At 56.9% G+C, this 15,679-nt stretch overlaps 1 protein-coding gene across 1 annotated transcript; it reads right to left on the reverse strand.

The window, feature by feature from the left end:
* Positions 1 to 1,112: 1,112 nt before the first annotated feature.
* On the reverse strand, positions 1,113 to 11,340 carry DHX38 (DEAH-box helicase 38). The gene is made up of 26 exons (XM_059824901.1): positions 11,015 to 11,340; positions 10,293 to 10,480; positions 10,030 to 10,134; positions 9,447 to 9,612; positions 9,214 to 9,332; positions 9,000 to 9,076; positions 8,614 to 8,769; positions 7,769 to 7,930; positions 7,575 to 7,682; positions 6,539 to 6,651; positions 6,298 to 6,435; positions 5,857 to 6,043; positions 5,581 to 5,766; positions 4,987 to 5,127; positions 4,704 to 4,814; positions 4,512 to 4,628; positions 4,155 to 4,262; positions 3,924 to 4,036; positions 3,201 to 3,409; positions 2,968 to 3,122; positions 2,734 to 2,889; positions 2,524 to 2,658; positions 2,319 to 2,444; positions 1,824 to 1,919; positions 1,526 to 1,647; positions 1,113 to 1,380 (listed from the first exon to the last, which is right to left on the reverse strand). Exons 1-26 carry the CDS (start codon positions 11,338 to 11,340, stop codon positions 1,296 to 1,298), a joined length of 3,705 nt encoding a protein of 1,234 aa, XP_059680884.1. The 3' UTR covers positions 1,113 to 1,295.
* Positions 11,341 to 15,679: the final 4,339 nt, after the last annotated feature.

Genomic DNA, 15,679 nt, shown 5'->3' on the forward strand with positions numbered 1-15,679 from the left:
CTAGAAAGAAGCCCCTCAGCATGAAACTACCATGTTATGACAGAAATTCACAGCCAGTAGTGCTGAGGTAACGGTTCTTCCCCAGAGCAACTCTTGTAAGACATGAGCGTCTCCGGACCCTCTGCTCAGCCCCAAAGGCTGATGCCCCAGCACAGCTTAGTTTCTCCAGCTGCCTTCAGCCCCAGGCACATAGAGGCTAGGAAGAGCAGTCACATGCTGGTTCACGCATGGCACGGGGGGGTCACTCTTTCCAGGTAGAAACCCTGCGCTCTTCCCATGCCCTGGCGTGCTCTGACAGCAGCAGGCCGCGCAAGGAGAGGGAGCTGGTGCTGGTCAACATCAGCCAGCGTGTGAAGGAGCAGATGTGAGTGAGAAGCCTTACCTGAGCACATAGGGGCAGGTGGCTGCCTTCTCCTCACACCAGCTCACTCAGTTCACGCCTTGTTTTCAGGCAGTCAGATGAGAAACTAAGGCACAAGATCCAGTGGCAAATCAAGCAGACTGCAGAGCTGACAGGCAAAAAGGAGTAAGTGGCAGACATGGGGAGTGGGGCTGAGCTCCACACACACAGCAGTTACTGCTGCTGGCAGTGGTGTATGGGATAGGTGGACAACTGCTGGACTACCCAAGCTCCTGCAAGGCCAGCAGATCAGGATTGTCTCTGCACCACTGCATCACCTCATCTCCCCTGCCTTTCCTCCAGGCATCTTCAAGACACACTGGGCAGGCAGCAGGAAGAAAACTCGTACCTCACAGTCAGAGCACATGAGCAGCACCACAAGTGTGAGCAGCTGAAGGTGAGCAGAATTCCTAGCACAGCCTGGCCTGAAACAGGGCTGGACCTACGGTCTCATGTGTACAGGGACAGCTGGGCACTGGCTGCCTGCCCAGGGCACGGGTTGTGGGAGAACTGCCTTGCAGTGTGGGCCAGGGCTGGGCCAGGGACAGGTTGTCTTTGCCCTCTAGGTCAGTGTAGTTTTGTGTCTTGTCCCAGGCTCTACAAGGCAACAACTTGACAGTACCAGCCCTGCACGATTCTGCAGGACTGCCTCCACCCAGCACTCATCTCCAGGACAAGAAGCAGCGCAAAACAAAGCGGGGATTAGACTGACAACCTTTAAACAAATAAATTTTTTTCTGTTCTGTAGCAAAATCAGTGCCAAGCACCAAAGCCTTCCTGGGCCACAAGATGTAGAGAGCCTCACAGAGTACAGTGATCAGAAGAGCTGGGCACTCTCCTAAGACTCAGCTGCTCCTGGAAGTCTTGAAGCCTCAAAGCAACAGGCACTGCCTTCTTAGAGGCCAAAGCGGGCTGGGGTGCGTCGTGGCGTCAGGGGCTCCCCCTGCTCCTTCCGCCCAGGGGTGTAGATTTTAGTAGATCTGCCAGGAGAGGACAAAGGTGATTACTGGAAGATGCAACCTTTCCATGCACCAGAACACTCATGGGGAAGTTGGGATCCTCCATGCAACTCAATACTCCTACTCTTAAGCAGGCAACCCGTGGCCAGGCAGCGCCAGCACCCACCTTGCACTGCCCAGTGGGTTACGACGCTCCTGCTCCTCCCGGCGGGCACGCAGCTGCTCCTCAGCCAAAGCCATCTCTTCCTCCATGGCAGACACTTCCTCCTTGGCACGGCGGCGGTTCTCCTAGAGCAAGGCAGCAGCAGGTCAGGGACAGGCTGGGGGCTGGCCAGCAGCAGACTCTCTGCAGGCCCACAGGCCTGTTCCCTCCATGTCAAAACACACACACACACACACCCCGCGCTAGAACGGGCATGCAGTGGGCCTGCTGTCCACCAGCTTGTCCTGGACAGGAGACTCACCTGGCGTGACTTGCCAGCGTGTTTGATACTGTAGAACATGGGGCCCAGCTCTGCCAGCCACTCTCCATCCACAGCAGTGACACACTGCATGTATTCCTGCAGGGACAGAAGGGAAGACCGGGATAGCAGGATGGTGCTCTCAGGGCCTGGGCACCATTTCCAGAGCCATGGCAGCTCCTTCCCTCCCCCACTTGCAGATGGCACTTCTCAGGTTGGGACTATACCCCTTCCGGACCATTCCTCCTGGCCTCAGAAGCGGCTATGGGCTGGACTTGCTGAGACCGCAAAGAGGTTCAAACATGTCCCACATATGCCAGGAAAAAACATTGGGAAAGGGACAAACAGGACTCTGCAGATGACACAGACATGCCTAGTTGGTATAGATGAGAAAGGCTGAGAACTGCCCTTCTGACAGATCCTAGTATCACAGCAAAGCCCTCCCACCTCCCGCAGTGCACTCCTCACCCTTCTTGCTAGCCCTCAGCTCAAGCTCACCTTGGTGGTCATGACCAATTCATGATACACAATGTAGTCTGGTGTGTAGCCCATGCCAAACAGAGAGCTCGTGGGGTGCAGGTGGCAGGGCATGCCTGTGCGGATGTTCACATACTCCCCAATGCCCTGCAAAGAGAAGTGCGGTTAGCCCACCTGTTCCCAGACAGGGCCTCTCAGGCCCCAGACTAGCACAGACACCTCTCACCTTCAGCTTTGCAGCTTGATGGAAATATGCAGCACAGATGCACTTCCTGACAACATCCCAGTCAGTACCGCAGGATGCTAGGCTCATCCGCTGCTGCACCATAATGTCCTTGAGCTGGGCACGCACCTCCCGCACCTGCAAAGGGGCGTGGCAGTCAGATCCCTCTCCTGCGTAAGGCTCCCTCCCCCAGCCTCATTGCCACAGCCTCACCTTCCGCATGGCCTTGGCATGTATGAAGTGCTGGTTGCACCACAGTGTAGAATAGCTGTTGTTCTTCCACTGCAGGTAAACATTCAGGTAAGTCAAGTGATCACTCTCTGGAACAGCAAATTTCTCCCGCACTTGGTCACTCTCCTCCTCTCGGCCCTGTAGGGTGAGCAAAGAACACGGTTTAGTGAAAGGGCAGGGGAAGGCCCCAAACTGCTGAAAAGAGCGAACAGGTACCTTAGGCCGATAAAAGATGGCAGGCACAGACAACATGGAGACAATGAGCAAGATCTCGGAGCTGCAACCCATGTCACAGGAGACAATGAGCATTTTGGAGAGTGCAGGATCCAGTGGGAACTCCACCATGAGACGTCCTGTTGAGGTCAGACCACCTGTAGAAACAGCATAGGGATCAGCAGCTGGGCAAGTCCGAGTCCCATGGGCTGACAGCTTGCCCCAGCAGCCAATACCTGTGTTATCCAGGGCCCCCAGGATCCACAGCTGGTACATGGAGTTCAGCATGTTGTCCTCAGGGGGCGGATCCATGAAGTGGAACTGCAGCAGGTCCTGCACACCCAGGGACTTGAGCAAAAGCACTACATTGGCAAGGTTGGTGCGCTGGATCTCGGGCACTGTGGTTGTCAGCAGCTCATTCTTGTACGCACTCTGGGTGTAGAGCCTGGGGAACAGATGCCAAGAGCATGCTTCTCCCATTCAGGTCACCGTGTTCCTTACTGACTCACCAGCTGTTGCCCAACCCAGCCAGGCATGGCACAGGGCAGCAACTCTGCACTCATCCAGGGCAGTCAGCAGGACCCCAGGGATGAACCTCTACCCTGACCAAAGTGTGGCCTCCCTGCCACACAACGGCACCTGGGCCGCAGTACAGTGTACACCGCTCTCAAGCACAGTCCTTCCCCGGGTACAGACCAGTCTCAAAGCAAAGCTTTGAGAAAGCTGCCTTTGGCTTGGCTGTTATCCTGAGAGCACAAGTGAAGATGGGCAAGGGAAGAAACTGGAGCATATCCTTTCCTCTGCAGAGGCACTGGGTCCAAAAGAGAAGGCCTCAAGGCCTGCCTCCTGCCTTCATCCCCCGAGAAGTTCAAGATAACGAACAGCTCCAGTGAGAAAAAAAATACATATAACCTGATGCCAAGCTGCAAATAAGACAAGAACACCAGTGACATGCCTACCTGAAGCAGTGGCCTGGGCCCGTTCGGCCAGCTCGGCCTGCCCTCTGATTGGCATTGGCTTGACTGATGGGGTAGATCTGCAGTGCATCCATGCCTATACGGGGGTTGAAAACCTGCAGGGCACAAGAAAAACGGACCGAAGTAACAGGAAGGCTGGGTCACTACCACAGAACTCCTTCAACCCAACCCCAGAGATCACAGGCATAAACAGTATGGGAAATTTTGGCTTACCTTCAACTTGCAGTAGCCGGAGTCAATCACAAACATGATGCCATCCACTGTCAGTGAGGTCTCTGCAATGTTAGTGGCAACAATGCACTTCCTGACCCCATCCGGAGCCTGCAAGCATATTGCACATCAGTCAAATCCCTGGGCAAGGGCTTCTGCACCACTAAGGAAGAGTGCAGAGCAGCAATACAGAACCCAGAAGGATGGGGTGACTCTTAGGAAGTTGAAGGGCATGCATGCTTTCTCTCACCCTCCACATGTAATACAAAAGGCATGTCTGCACCTCTCACTCATGCTCAGTAGTCCTCCCTGCACTATCTTCCCCTATCCCCACTCCTATCACAGAACACACATCAGCACCTTCTGGAAGATCTTGGCCTGCAAGTCTGACGGTAGCTGAGAATAGATAGGCAGCACAGCAAGAGCAGGCGCCTTCTCCAGCTCCTCAAGGTGCTCCACAATTTGCTCTGAGGTCACCTAGATACAAAGAGGGGTGTTAACATAAGATTAAAACAACAAGGGGGTAGGACAGTGCCTGCCCTTCCAGCTCACCTCTATGTCCTCCTGGCCAGGCATGAAGACGAGGATGTCTCCAGGAGCACCAGACAAATGGACCTGCAGGGCTTGTTTCACTGCAGCCTCCACATAATCCTCTTGTGGGGTCTGAAAGGCACAGCCCAGGTTACAGACACCAATACTCTCACCTGCCCTGTCCTGTGTGCAAGACTGCATCATAGCACGGCTACTCCTCTATCCTCTCTATCCTTCCTGTCCACCACAGAGTCACAACCCCCTCCTGTCACAACAGAACTTCCCTCTGCAACATTGACCATACCTTGCTGAAAAGAATGTCAACAGGGAAAGTGCGCCCAGGAATGTGGAAAATAGGAACGTTCCCAAAGAAAGACGCAAACTTATCAGCATCCATAGTGGCCGAGGTGACAACAAGCTTCAGATCTGAGCGTCGGGCCACCACCTAGAAAGCAGGTGAAAGGAACAATAAGGAAGGGGCATCTGTGCATAGCTGCAGGTTGCTTCTTTATTACTGAGACAACAGCAGAGGACAGAGCTTCTGCTGTACTCTAGAAGCACTGGCCAGTAATGCCAGGGAACACAGATGCTATATGATCTGTGCAGTTAAAAAGATCTTCTAACCTCGGTCCAGGAAGCCTTAAGCCAGCAAAGATCTCTGTACCTAGCGTTTCTGACAGTTAGCCAGTAAGCCTCTGGTAGCACTTAGGCACTAGGGGGGATTTAACCCCCCAGAACCAGGGACCGGGATGTTGGAGCAGCAAGTGCGAACAGAGATGTGGCAGCTCTGCTTCCCTCTCTCAGACCTGGTAGAGAAGGGCTGTCCCTGCCAATACTCTGCTTTAAGACCAGCTCACATGCCCTACACTGCTGTCCGCTAGTCCAGGCTCACACACACCTCCCGAAGCAGGCCAAAGAGCACGTCAGTATTGAGTGAGCGCTCATGCGCCTCATCCATGATGATAGCACTGTAGTTGTCCAGGTCAGCCTCTCGCAGTGACTCACGAAGAAGGATCCCATCTGTCATGTATTTGATCACTGTGTTCTCGGACGTGCAGTCCTCAAAGCGGATGGCATAGCCCACCTAGGAGGGTAGAGATACCAGCAAGTCTTCCAACAGCCCCACGCACTCACTGTCATCAGGCTGCACCCCTGCACCCACTGCCAGACTCACCTCCTCTCCCAGACGCACCCCCATCTCTTCACTGACCCGCTTGGCAACTGACATGGCCGCCACTCTACGGGGCTGGGTGCAGCCAATCATGCCATAGTCTGTGTAGCCATCCTCATGGAGGTACTGTGTCAACTGAGTCGTCTTCCCACTCCCTGTCTCCCCCACCACAATCACAATGCTGTTGTCTCTGAAGAAAGGGAAAAAGTATTTCTTCATACACCACAAAGAAGGGGTTTTGCATTCACAGCCCTGGCTGGCCACCTAAGTGTCATCCTACTCAGGCAGGAGAGCTGCTACCAACCACACAAAGCAATGGGCTTTGCTTCCTGAGGGTACAGTTTCCAAACGGGCCATGTATCTAGGAGAATTTCTCACTTGGGCTCCTGAGACGTAGGCCAGTGCCCTGGGAATGCTCTAAGACCAGCTCCCTAGCAGCCATACCTGAGGATGGAGAGCAGCTCCTGCTGCACAGCAAAGATAGGCAAATATTGTCTCTGCTCCAGGATTGATTTCTTCTTGGCGAACTCACTGCTGGCTTCGCTTTTTTCTTTCATGTGTTCAGCAAACTTCTGCTCAGTCCTAAGAAAACACCAGAAGTCCTGAAACTGCCTCTCCACACACTTTGCTATGCCTACAGCCTCTATCATCGGCTGAGCAGGAGTAACTCAAAGCAAGCTCCTACCTGTAATCCACTTTGCCATCTTCTGTCACCATCTCGTCCTTCTCCTCTTCTTTCTTGATCCCCATAATGTCTCCCAGTTTTGTGCCTGCCAGCTCCCAGTGCTTATGCTGAGCCTGGAAGGACAGAGAGCAGCACAACTTTGCCACAGCAAGCACTGACAAATCGTTCTTCTCCGATCCTATTCATAAGACCAGGAAAGCATATGAGCCCCATAATTCCCCAACGCTACAACGCGGAATGCACGCTCCATTCCTGTATCAACTCCCCCTCTTCCAAGTGAACCGGAGCAGAGCTTTTAGACACTGGTCTAGATACAGACACTTCAGGCACAGGATGACCAACTGCCTCCTAAGAAAATGGTTCCAGCTGCTGACCCTTCCATTAAATTTGAACTTAAACCTACACAAATCTGAACCAGAAATAATACTCCTGCTCTTGACAGGTGCTCACAAGCCTCTCTCCCACCTTCCTATTTGCTCTCGCCTCTGATATCAGTTTAGCTTCCACCTCCATCCCACTCATAATATACGTAACTCAAATCCCACTTAGTTTCAATTTACAAGGAACACATCTGTGCTTTCCCCACAGTTATCATATAAGCTTTAGAGAAAGTCCCTAGAAAACACCCCCAAAAACTAACATGCTACCTTATTGCATACTCCTCCTCGCAACTCTTCTGCTGAGACATGACAAGCTGTATCGTGGTGCCATACTGACTGCTGACTGTCCCTAAGCTACCTTGCATTCTTCCACCTGCTCTCTTCTCCCACAATCCAAATGTCCTTTGGATCAGACTCCTCTGCACAAGTGCGTAGTGATTCATGTCCCAGGCAGTGCCTGAGGAAATCACATCACAGCAGCTACTTATGAGACAATGCAATGAGCTGGGCTGCCAGGATACCCCAGGTCATAAAAATATGAACTCCTTAGTGCCACTGCCACCAAAGCCTGTATTCTGCAAAGTCCAAACAAAGGCTGTGAGGCACCATATAACATGTGTACAGTGGGGTAGTAAGTCAAAAAGGTCACAGCATACCCTCTTACGCTCCTTTTGCTCCCTATGCTTGCGCACCAACTGGCTGCCTTTCCGGGCTATGATGGCCAAATCTGAGGTGGCATCCTTGACAGGGATGACTGGCTCTGGCTAGAGAAAAAGAGGTATTGCTTCAGTACAGAGAACTCACACTTGCGGGGCTCCCTGCCATCAGCACCTTCAGCCACAGTCTCTACCTGCTTGGTGAAGACAATCCTTCCGTCTAGGAAAGGAGGCACTAGGTTGTGCACCAACAGATGCACTTTAGCAGAGTTATCCTCCTCAAAATCTTCATCCACTTCAATTCGATGAACCACACCACTTGTCAGCATGCGATTCGTCTCCCAGCGCTCGTTATCCTGCAGGAAACAACATATCAGAAAATACACAGAAGCCCCCCAGAAAGGCTGAGAGATCACACCACAACACTGAGCCCAGGTCTGGGCCCTGCACTGACAATAGGATGAAACTGATGGTTCCAGCCTAGGAAGCCTGAAAGTAAGCACTAGGGAAGAAACAGTAACTGGAGGCAGCAGGGTATGGGAAACACAGACTGGCCATATGAAGCACATGGTCAACAGGACTGCCTCCAAGGAAATGCAGGACAGACACTGTCCACAAGGCCCCTGCCATACTCAGAATACGCCAGGAAGCCTGGACATAATCACACTCAGGTGCTGAAGGCTGCAGCCCCCAGCATCCACTGGGCCAACAGTAGACAACCCTAGTAATGTAACTCACACCCCAGAAAAGCAGGAGCATAGCCCTCTGCATTCCTGCTGTCCTGTACACTACGATCCACTGCAGTCACTCTGACTGAGAATTCTGCCCCATGCAGGAGATGCAGGGCTGCGCTTTCCAGGGGAACTTAACAACAGTTTCCCTGTGAGCTGTCTTTCAGTCTGGGCCAGGACACAGACTGTCCTTCTCGACCCGAAAGCAAGGGCTCAGCCTTCACTGCCAGCAGGTGGGTCTCTCAAGGGGCAGCAAAACCAGCAGTGCCCACACATTCAGAGCAGCCAACCCCGCATCTCGCGCCCACCTCATTGATCTGCCGCCGCTGTGCCGAGATGCGCTTCTGCCTCTGCTTGTGCAAGTGCTGCTCCCGCTTCTTCACGTACTCCTCGGAGGAGTAGGCCAAGGGGTTGTGAAACTCATCATAGCCCTCATCCATCATGTACCAGTCCCGGTCAGCTTGCTGGGAGGGGAGAAGCGCAGCCCTGAGCTCTGCCAGCCTCACAGGCCAGGCCAGGCAGCCCCTTGCAGCACATGCCTGCGGAGACACTCCCTGGGTCGGGCCCTCCCGCCACTCCCCGTCTGGCCGCCGGAGGCTCCCACCCGCTGCCCCCCCCTGCCCCGTCACTCCCAGTGGCCCAGTCAGCCCAGCCACCCCCGGACCCCGCTCCTCGCCTGCCTTCGGGCTCTCACCCGCTGGTCGTCCTCCCACTGCTGCCGCTCCTCCTCCGACTCAAAGGCAATGCCCTCTTCTCCATCTGCACGCCGCCCTGGAGGGGGTGAGCTGGTCAGTCCCGGCACTAGCCCTGCTGCTGCTCCGGAGGAAATCCCACAGAGCCCGACCTTGTGCTGCACAGAAAGACATTCCGCCACTGCCCAGCCTAGACAGCTCAGCCAGGCTCCTCACCTCTCCCTCTGGACAGCCGTGGCGTGGCCCCCAGGTGTTTCCGGTCATCAGCCCACTCATTGTATTTGTATGACGGTGTGGGCAATGGCGTCTTATCTGAGTACCTGCTCCTCACAGACCTGAAAAAACAGCATGAGGGAGGAACTGGTGCCCACCGTCAGGCGCTACGCTTACACACACTCTCCCCTTTCTGCAGCTCAACACCTCATAGCCACAGCCCCAGGCACTGATACCTGTCCCGGTCTCTCCGGTCTGTGTCCCGCAGTGATGATGCCCGGTGGCTGCGCTCCGAGTCTCGATAGGAAGGCGTAGGTGAAGGAGATTCCCACTGTGAGCGGCGGGCACTGCTGTAGCCACTATCATCTTCCTCCCAGCTGGAGCGAGACGGCGTGGCTGCATCTAGCAGAGGAGATAGGGTTTGACACCTGGTGTTCAAACAGTGACCCCAGGCACCTGGAGCCACCTTACACCTTCTAGCAAGGAGCACGGAGAGGGTACCCATTTGCCTTGCCTCTAAGACAAGGGGCTGACCCAGCAATTCTAAGGAAAATTGCCAAAGGACCACATTTCTATCACATAGACCCAGAATAGAGTCCACTGTGCAGAGATCAGCCAGATTTTCACACGCACAGCTAGCAGATTGCTCCCAGACCCAGGTCGAGCTAGGAGTTTTACGCTTGCCCTAACCACAAATGTTAGGAGATACAGGCTTTTCTGCCCACACTTGTCCTGACAAAAAGATCAGGAAACAAAAAAAGCGAACAAGCCTCTCCCTGTTAGGTTCCACATGAGAATTCTACCGGCTCCCAATCTTACCTTTGGGCCGATGTTTAGGACTCTCTGGTTCACTCCTCCTGCTGCTCCGCTCCGATGAGCCATCTCTCTCAGATCGGCTGCTGTGACGACTTCTATCCCGCTCCTCTGCAAAAGGAAAGTAAGATCAGGTGCCCAGTGCACAACTGGGCTTCCCAAGTCTGCTGCAGAAAACACCACGAACATTAGCTAAGAACTACAAAGAGGCTGAGGGACAAGCCCAAACCCTAAGCAGGAAAGGTTACAAAGGTTCTCTGAGCAGTTACCACGGTCCCGTTTACGATCGTGGTCCCGATCCCTATTGCGTTCCTTCTTTCGTTCCTTCTCCTCCTTGGAGGAGGCAAAGACACCATGTTCCCGACGCTCCCTTTCCCGCTGCCGGCTGCGTTCCCAAAACTCCTCGCTGACACCCCCTGTGTAGGAAGGTGTTTCCACATGGACAGAACGGTAATGCCTGGAAAGGCAGAGCAGAGAGAAGAAAAGCTCAACAGTGCTGAGGAATAGCTGGCCTTTAACTTGTCTCATACAACTCTAGTTCTAACCTCTACTATAGCAGGAGCTTATGGTTAAAAAGCGCTCTCTCCATCCTTTGTTAACAGCCCACCAAGTCTGCTGCTGCTCTTAGACACATGCACTTCTGAGCAGGCCACTGCCTCCAGGCATCTAGAAGCAGACAGTCTCAGGACTAGAACGACTGGTGTTTACAGGCCTAACAGCATCTAAAAGCACTCCTGCCCATAATGCCTCAGGGAGGGCACTGGTGAAAAAGCTTTTCCCAGACCTCCTCAGATCTACAGAAGCGCCCCACAGTCCTCCCCCGAGGAGATCTCCAGACCTCCCTACCACACAGGAGGTTACAGCCCCGCCCGTTACAGGGCACGGGCAGTGCCCGCACCCCACGCTCACGCTCGCTCCCCCCAGTAGGGTCCAACGGCTGCAAAGCGCCCGGTGCCACCGCTCGCAACAGGAACCCCCACGCAGACTCCACCTGTCCTTGCGAGCGCTGCGGCTGCTCCGATCGGTCTCCTCGTCCTCCTCGTCCTCCTCGGGGCTGCCCGCCTCATCACGGCCCTCTTCCCAGTCCTTGTAGGAGGAGACCCGTGACCGCTTTCCACCAGCCGCCTCCTCCTCGCGCTCCCGCCGCTTCTGCGCCGCCAACACGTCCAGGCCCAGCAAGGAGGCCCGCGGTGCCGGCGCCTTGAAGACGTGCTGCTCGGCGGCGGCGCTCCGCCTCCGCAGCACCAGCCCGCCCGCCTCGGCGTCCGGGCTCGTCCCCGCCAGCCGGTGCAGCGACTCCTCGCTCGCCTCGGCCATCGCCGCCGACTGCTACCACGCCGCGCAGGGCCGGGCGGCCGGGCCGCGGCGCGCACCCATCGGGCCTGCGGGGCACAGGTCAGCGGGAGGGTCTGCGTCCGAGCGGTGCCGGAGCGCTGCCCCGGCCCGGCCCGGCCCCGCCGCCCCGCTCCTACAACCCCCCCACCTGCTTGCAGTTGCCTCAGCGACGGCGAACCAGCTCCCTGAGCGCCGCCATGGCCGCCCCACAGTGCCCCGCGAGAAGAGCCACTCTAGCCCTCTGCACCATAGACACAGAGGCCAGGGCCTATAGGAGCAGCAACCACCATAGAGGCCAACCACCGCTAGACAAGACAGGCTACCTCGGCGGACTTCCGTCGTGGGGAAACGGTGGGGTCACGTGGCCGCAGGAGGACTTCCGGCCGCGGAGGGCGCGGCCGGAAGCGTGCGGCGGGGCGGGCGCGGAGAGCAGCCGCGGCAGCCCGCCAGCGGAACAGCCAGAGCGCTGACAGCCCCCGCCCACCCTGCCCCTCGCAGCCCCTGCTGCTCTGCTCTGCTCTCCGCCGGCTCACAGACGGGCACCTCCTTGCCAGCTTCAGGGCTCACCCACGCGTGATCCTCATCGCACCTGCAGATGCCTTTGGAGGGAGACCAGAGTCAGCACCCCTGCCCTGCAAGCGTGGGGAAGGGCCCAGCAGCCAGCAAGGCATGGGGTTACTTGTGCCTCCCCAGGTCTGGGGGGAGCGGGGGTAGCTACTCGTACCCTCCAGGAAGGCAGGGGCCCGGGGTGGGCTGCATCACCCAGCATCGGGGCAGCCCCATGCATTCCCTGGAGCGGGGGACAAGGCCCGTCCCTGGGTGCTGTGCCCGTGCCGCATGCCTCACCATCACCAGAGCTAGGCAGCTGGTAGTACGGGTCGCAGCGGTACTTGATCAGGTGCTCCACGTAGCCATGTTCAATCTCCGCAGGCTTTGCACAGCTCCACTCTGCAGGTAGAGAATGCTCAGCTGGCCCAGAGGACCCAGCCCTGGACATCACTCCCACCTCCAGCGGGTGCCTCGCCAGTCCTGTCTTCCCTGCCCCATGCCAGCTCCCTGCCAAGCTGCCCCTGACTTCATCCAAGCCAAAGTGCTCCCACCCTTGGCCTGGAAGGTACTGGTGGCAGTTGCAGTCTCCTGCACGGTCCAGGCCAGGCCAACAATCAGCAGCACTGCAGGTCTGCAGGGAAGAGAGGGCATGCTCAGAAGAGGGCTCCTACCCCCCTGCTCCCAGTCTGTGGGCTCCACCAGGACCAATGCCCTGGCCAGGCTCATGCCCTGTCCTGGGGGCTCCCTCCCCAGGAGGGCAGAGGGCTGACCCCCCACCCCTGGGGCTGCCCATCAGACACAGCCTGGAGAAGTCACCTGGGCCAAACCTGGACCCTGCTGCTGTGGAGGATGAGGCTGTAGTGTTGGGATCTGGAGCGCTTCCAGGCCCAGCACTGGTCCTCAGCCAGGCAAGCAGGACAGACACAGCATCAAGCATGTGCAGGGACACATCAACATTGCTCACCCCATGCTCATAGCTCCCTCTTCTCACAGCAGCCTCTTTCTACAGGTCAGTGCTGTTCAGGGCTCCCTCCTCATCCCTTTTATTGCCACGTCCCTTGCCCTGGTACAGCCCTGTGTGCTCCAGACCTCCTGATCCTGCTGTATGCAGCCAGCACCTTTCCCAGCAGGAGGAGCACAAAAAGCCCCGCCTCGCTCACAGCTGGCCTGGCAGAGGCTCCCAGGAAGCCTGCCAAGCCCCCACGGGAAGCCAGCATGCCAAGAGTTTCTGGGATTTTGCAGCTACCAATATGTGGGGAGGGATCTGGCTGCAGATGCTGGTGCCCTGGTGCTGTGACACCACCTGAGATCCACAGACAACAGAGCCAGCCCCTGCCCCCTGCAAAACTGCCCTGTGCCACCACCTAGAGCAGTCCCTGTGGGAGCACCCAGCAGCCCCACAGGCTGCAGGCAGCCGCCCCATTGCTGGCAGGTGAAGCCAGGGCACAGGAGCTGAGTGCCATCCCATCCTGTGCCTGGCTCTGCCCGCAGCCAGGGCACACCCTGCCAGCCACCCCGCAAAGCTGGGGTGCAGCAGGGCTTGGCACCGCCAGTGCTCTGGGCAGCACCAGCCCAGCTGGCCAAGGGTTGCAGCAGGTCCCATGCCAGCTCACTGCAGGCTCCAAGTGACTGCAGCCAAGCCGGCTTCTTCCCACAAGCACCCACCCCTTCCCACCCAGTGGGCTCCAGCCCTGCATCCCAGCAGCCGCTGGCCTCTCCAGTGCAGGTTGTCAGCAGAGGCAAGGGCCCAGCCCAGCCTTATGGGAACTCACAGCAGCTATCGCTGGCTGGTGCCCAGCTGGATGTGTCCGGCCAGCAGCAAGGGCGGCACAGCATAGAAAGATGGCCAGAGCACATTAGCCTGCTCTGACGAGCGGAGTCTGCTTCCAGCAGGAGCACAACCAAGGGGCATGGAGGGGAGGGGACAGGCACCCGCCCTCTTACCTATCCCAGGGTGCCACTGTTCCAGTGAGGCCACCCCAAAACCATCGGAGCATGTGGGGCCAGCCCCAGCCCTGAGCCACTGAAGCCTGGCCTGCTGGGGGTCTCGCCAGTGCCCCTTCTGCCCCTCGGACGCTCCAGTCCTACAGGCTCAGGAGGGGATCTGTGTCTGCTCCCAGACACTCCAGAAGAGGCCTTTCCCATCCTGTGCAAGCTTCTTCCCACCTCATGGGGCACCTGTGCCCCTAAATAATACAGGGCTTGAGATCTCTGGCCCAGCACCAGGCATGCTCATGCAACCACACTTGAAACACAGAAGGCTAGAGTCCAGCACAGGACACATCAGGGCTTGACAGCTCTGATCCATGAACCATGGCAGCACTTAGAAAGGTGCTGTGGCATTTGATGATAGCAGGCTCAGACAGCGCTGTCCCACTGCAGCAGGCTTGTCCGTCCACAGGAGACTGCCATGCCCTGGCAGGGGGAAAAAAGCAACACGCGACTGCACCTTGGTGCCCACTCAGCAGCCTCAAGGTTAGCTCGGACAAAGGCACTGCCTGCAGGAAGGTGGGGGAAGCTGCCCCAGCCTGCCCATGGGGCACGGACTGCAGCCCATGCACCGGGCTACGGCAGTGCAGGGCCACGCTCGAGGCCAAGGCCGTCAGCGACTGCTGTAGCAGCACAAGGCACTGAATGTCTACAAGCCACAGTCACAAATCAGCTGCAGAGCACAGACAAGAGTGCCGCAGGACAAGGTGAAACTCAAGCTCACACTCCCAAAGGCATGACAGCCACCTTCAGACTGGGAGGGAAAGAGCCTCCCAGGCCCTCTCCAGAGAAAGCGCATCAAAACTTTGGCCAGTGGACCAGGTCACATCCCTGTTAGAGCAGCAATAAGCACCACCTGTCCAAAGCAGAGAATCTAGGAAATGAAGAGGTTGGTGCAGAGGGTTGTGGAAGCTGGAGAGCAGGCGGGGAACAGCCCTGATGTAAGCTGAGGGCCACTGAGAGTGGGGTCAGCAGTCACGCTCCTCCTGTAAACAGGTTTGGTGGAGTGAAGTGCTGTGACGCAATCCTGCTTTGCAGGGTGGATTGCGAGAGGCTGCAGAGGGAACGCCATGTGCAGGTCAAGCCATGTTGCTCAAGAAAGGCCTGAGACAACTGCAGGGAGTCCATGGTAAAACAGCAGTCAACGCTGGAGGCCCCAAAGACAAAACCAACAGCCTCCAGAAGTGTGAATGAATGGCTTTTCCGTAACAAGTGACAGGGCGTAACCGCAGCTGTCTCCAAACATCTACATACTGGCAGCAAAGGGAAGCAGCAGCGCCCAGCACCTCCCATGGGCCCAGCCTCATGCAGAGGTCTGAGCTGGTGAGCATGGTAAGCTTTGCATGGATCCATCCCAGAGCCCAGCTACCCTGCGGCTTCTACCACCGGGAAAAGATGCACCAACCGGGAACAACACAAAGAGAGTTGATCCCGCTCAGCTAAGGAGAGCCAGGCTGCGTCCCTCCGACCCAAGGAGTGTCCCCAGAGCAGCACACAGGACTAGGTGAGCCAAACATTTATTGACACTCAGGCAGGACCCAGGGCCTGCAGGTTTGTTACAGGACCACGTGCGGAGAGGGGAGGAGGGCAGGGAGGGAAGACCCTCCTGTGCAGGCTGTGGTGCAGGAGGACCAAGCACCAGCCAGAGCAGGCAGCACAAGCTGCGGGGTCTCCGGCAGAAGGGACACCCAATACACTGCTTGGCCCACGGCTCTGCGCAGTAACACCAGGGAAGGTGTGCCGTCCACGGGGAAGCGCTGCAGCACAAGCCAGGGTACAGGAC

The sequence above is a fragment of the Gavia stellata genome, chromosome 15, assembly GCF_030936135.1.
Source record: "Gavia stellata isolate bGavSte3 chromosome 15, bGavSte3.hap2, whole genome shotgun sequence".
Classification (NCBI taxonomy): Eukaryota; Metazoa; Chordata; class Aves; order Gaviiformes; family Gaviidae; genus Gavia; species Gavia stellata.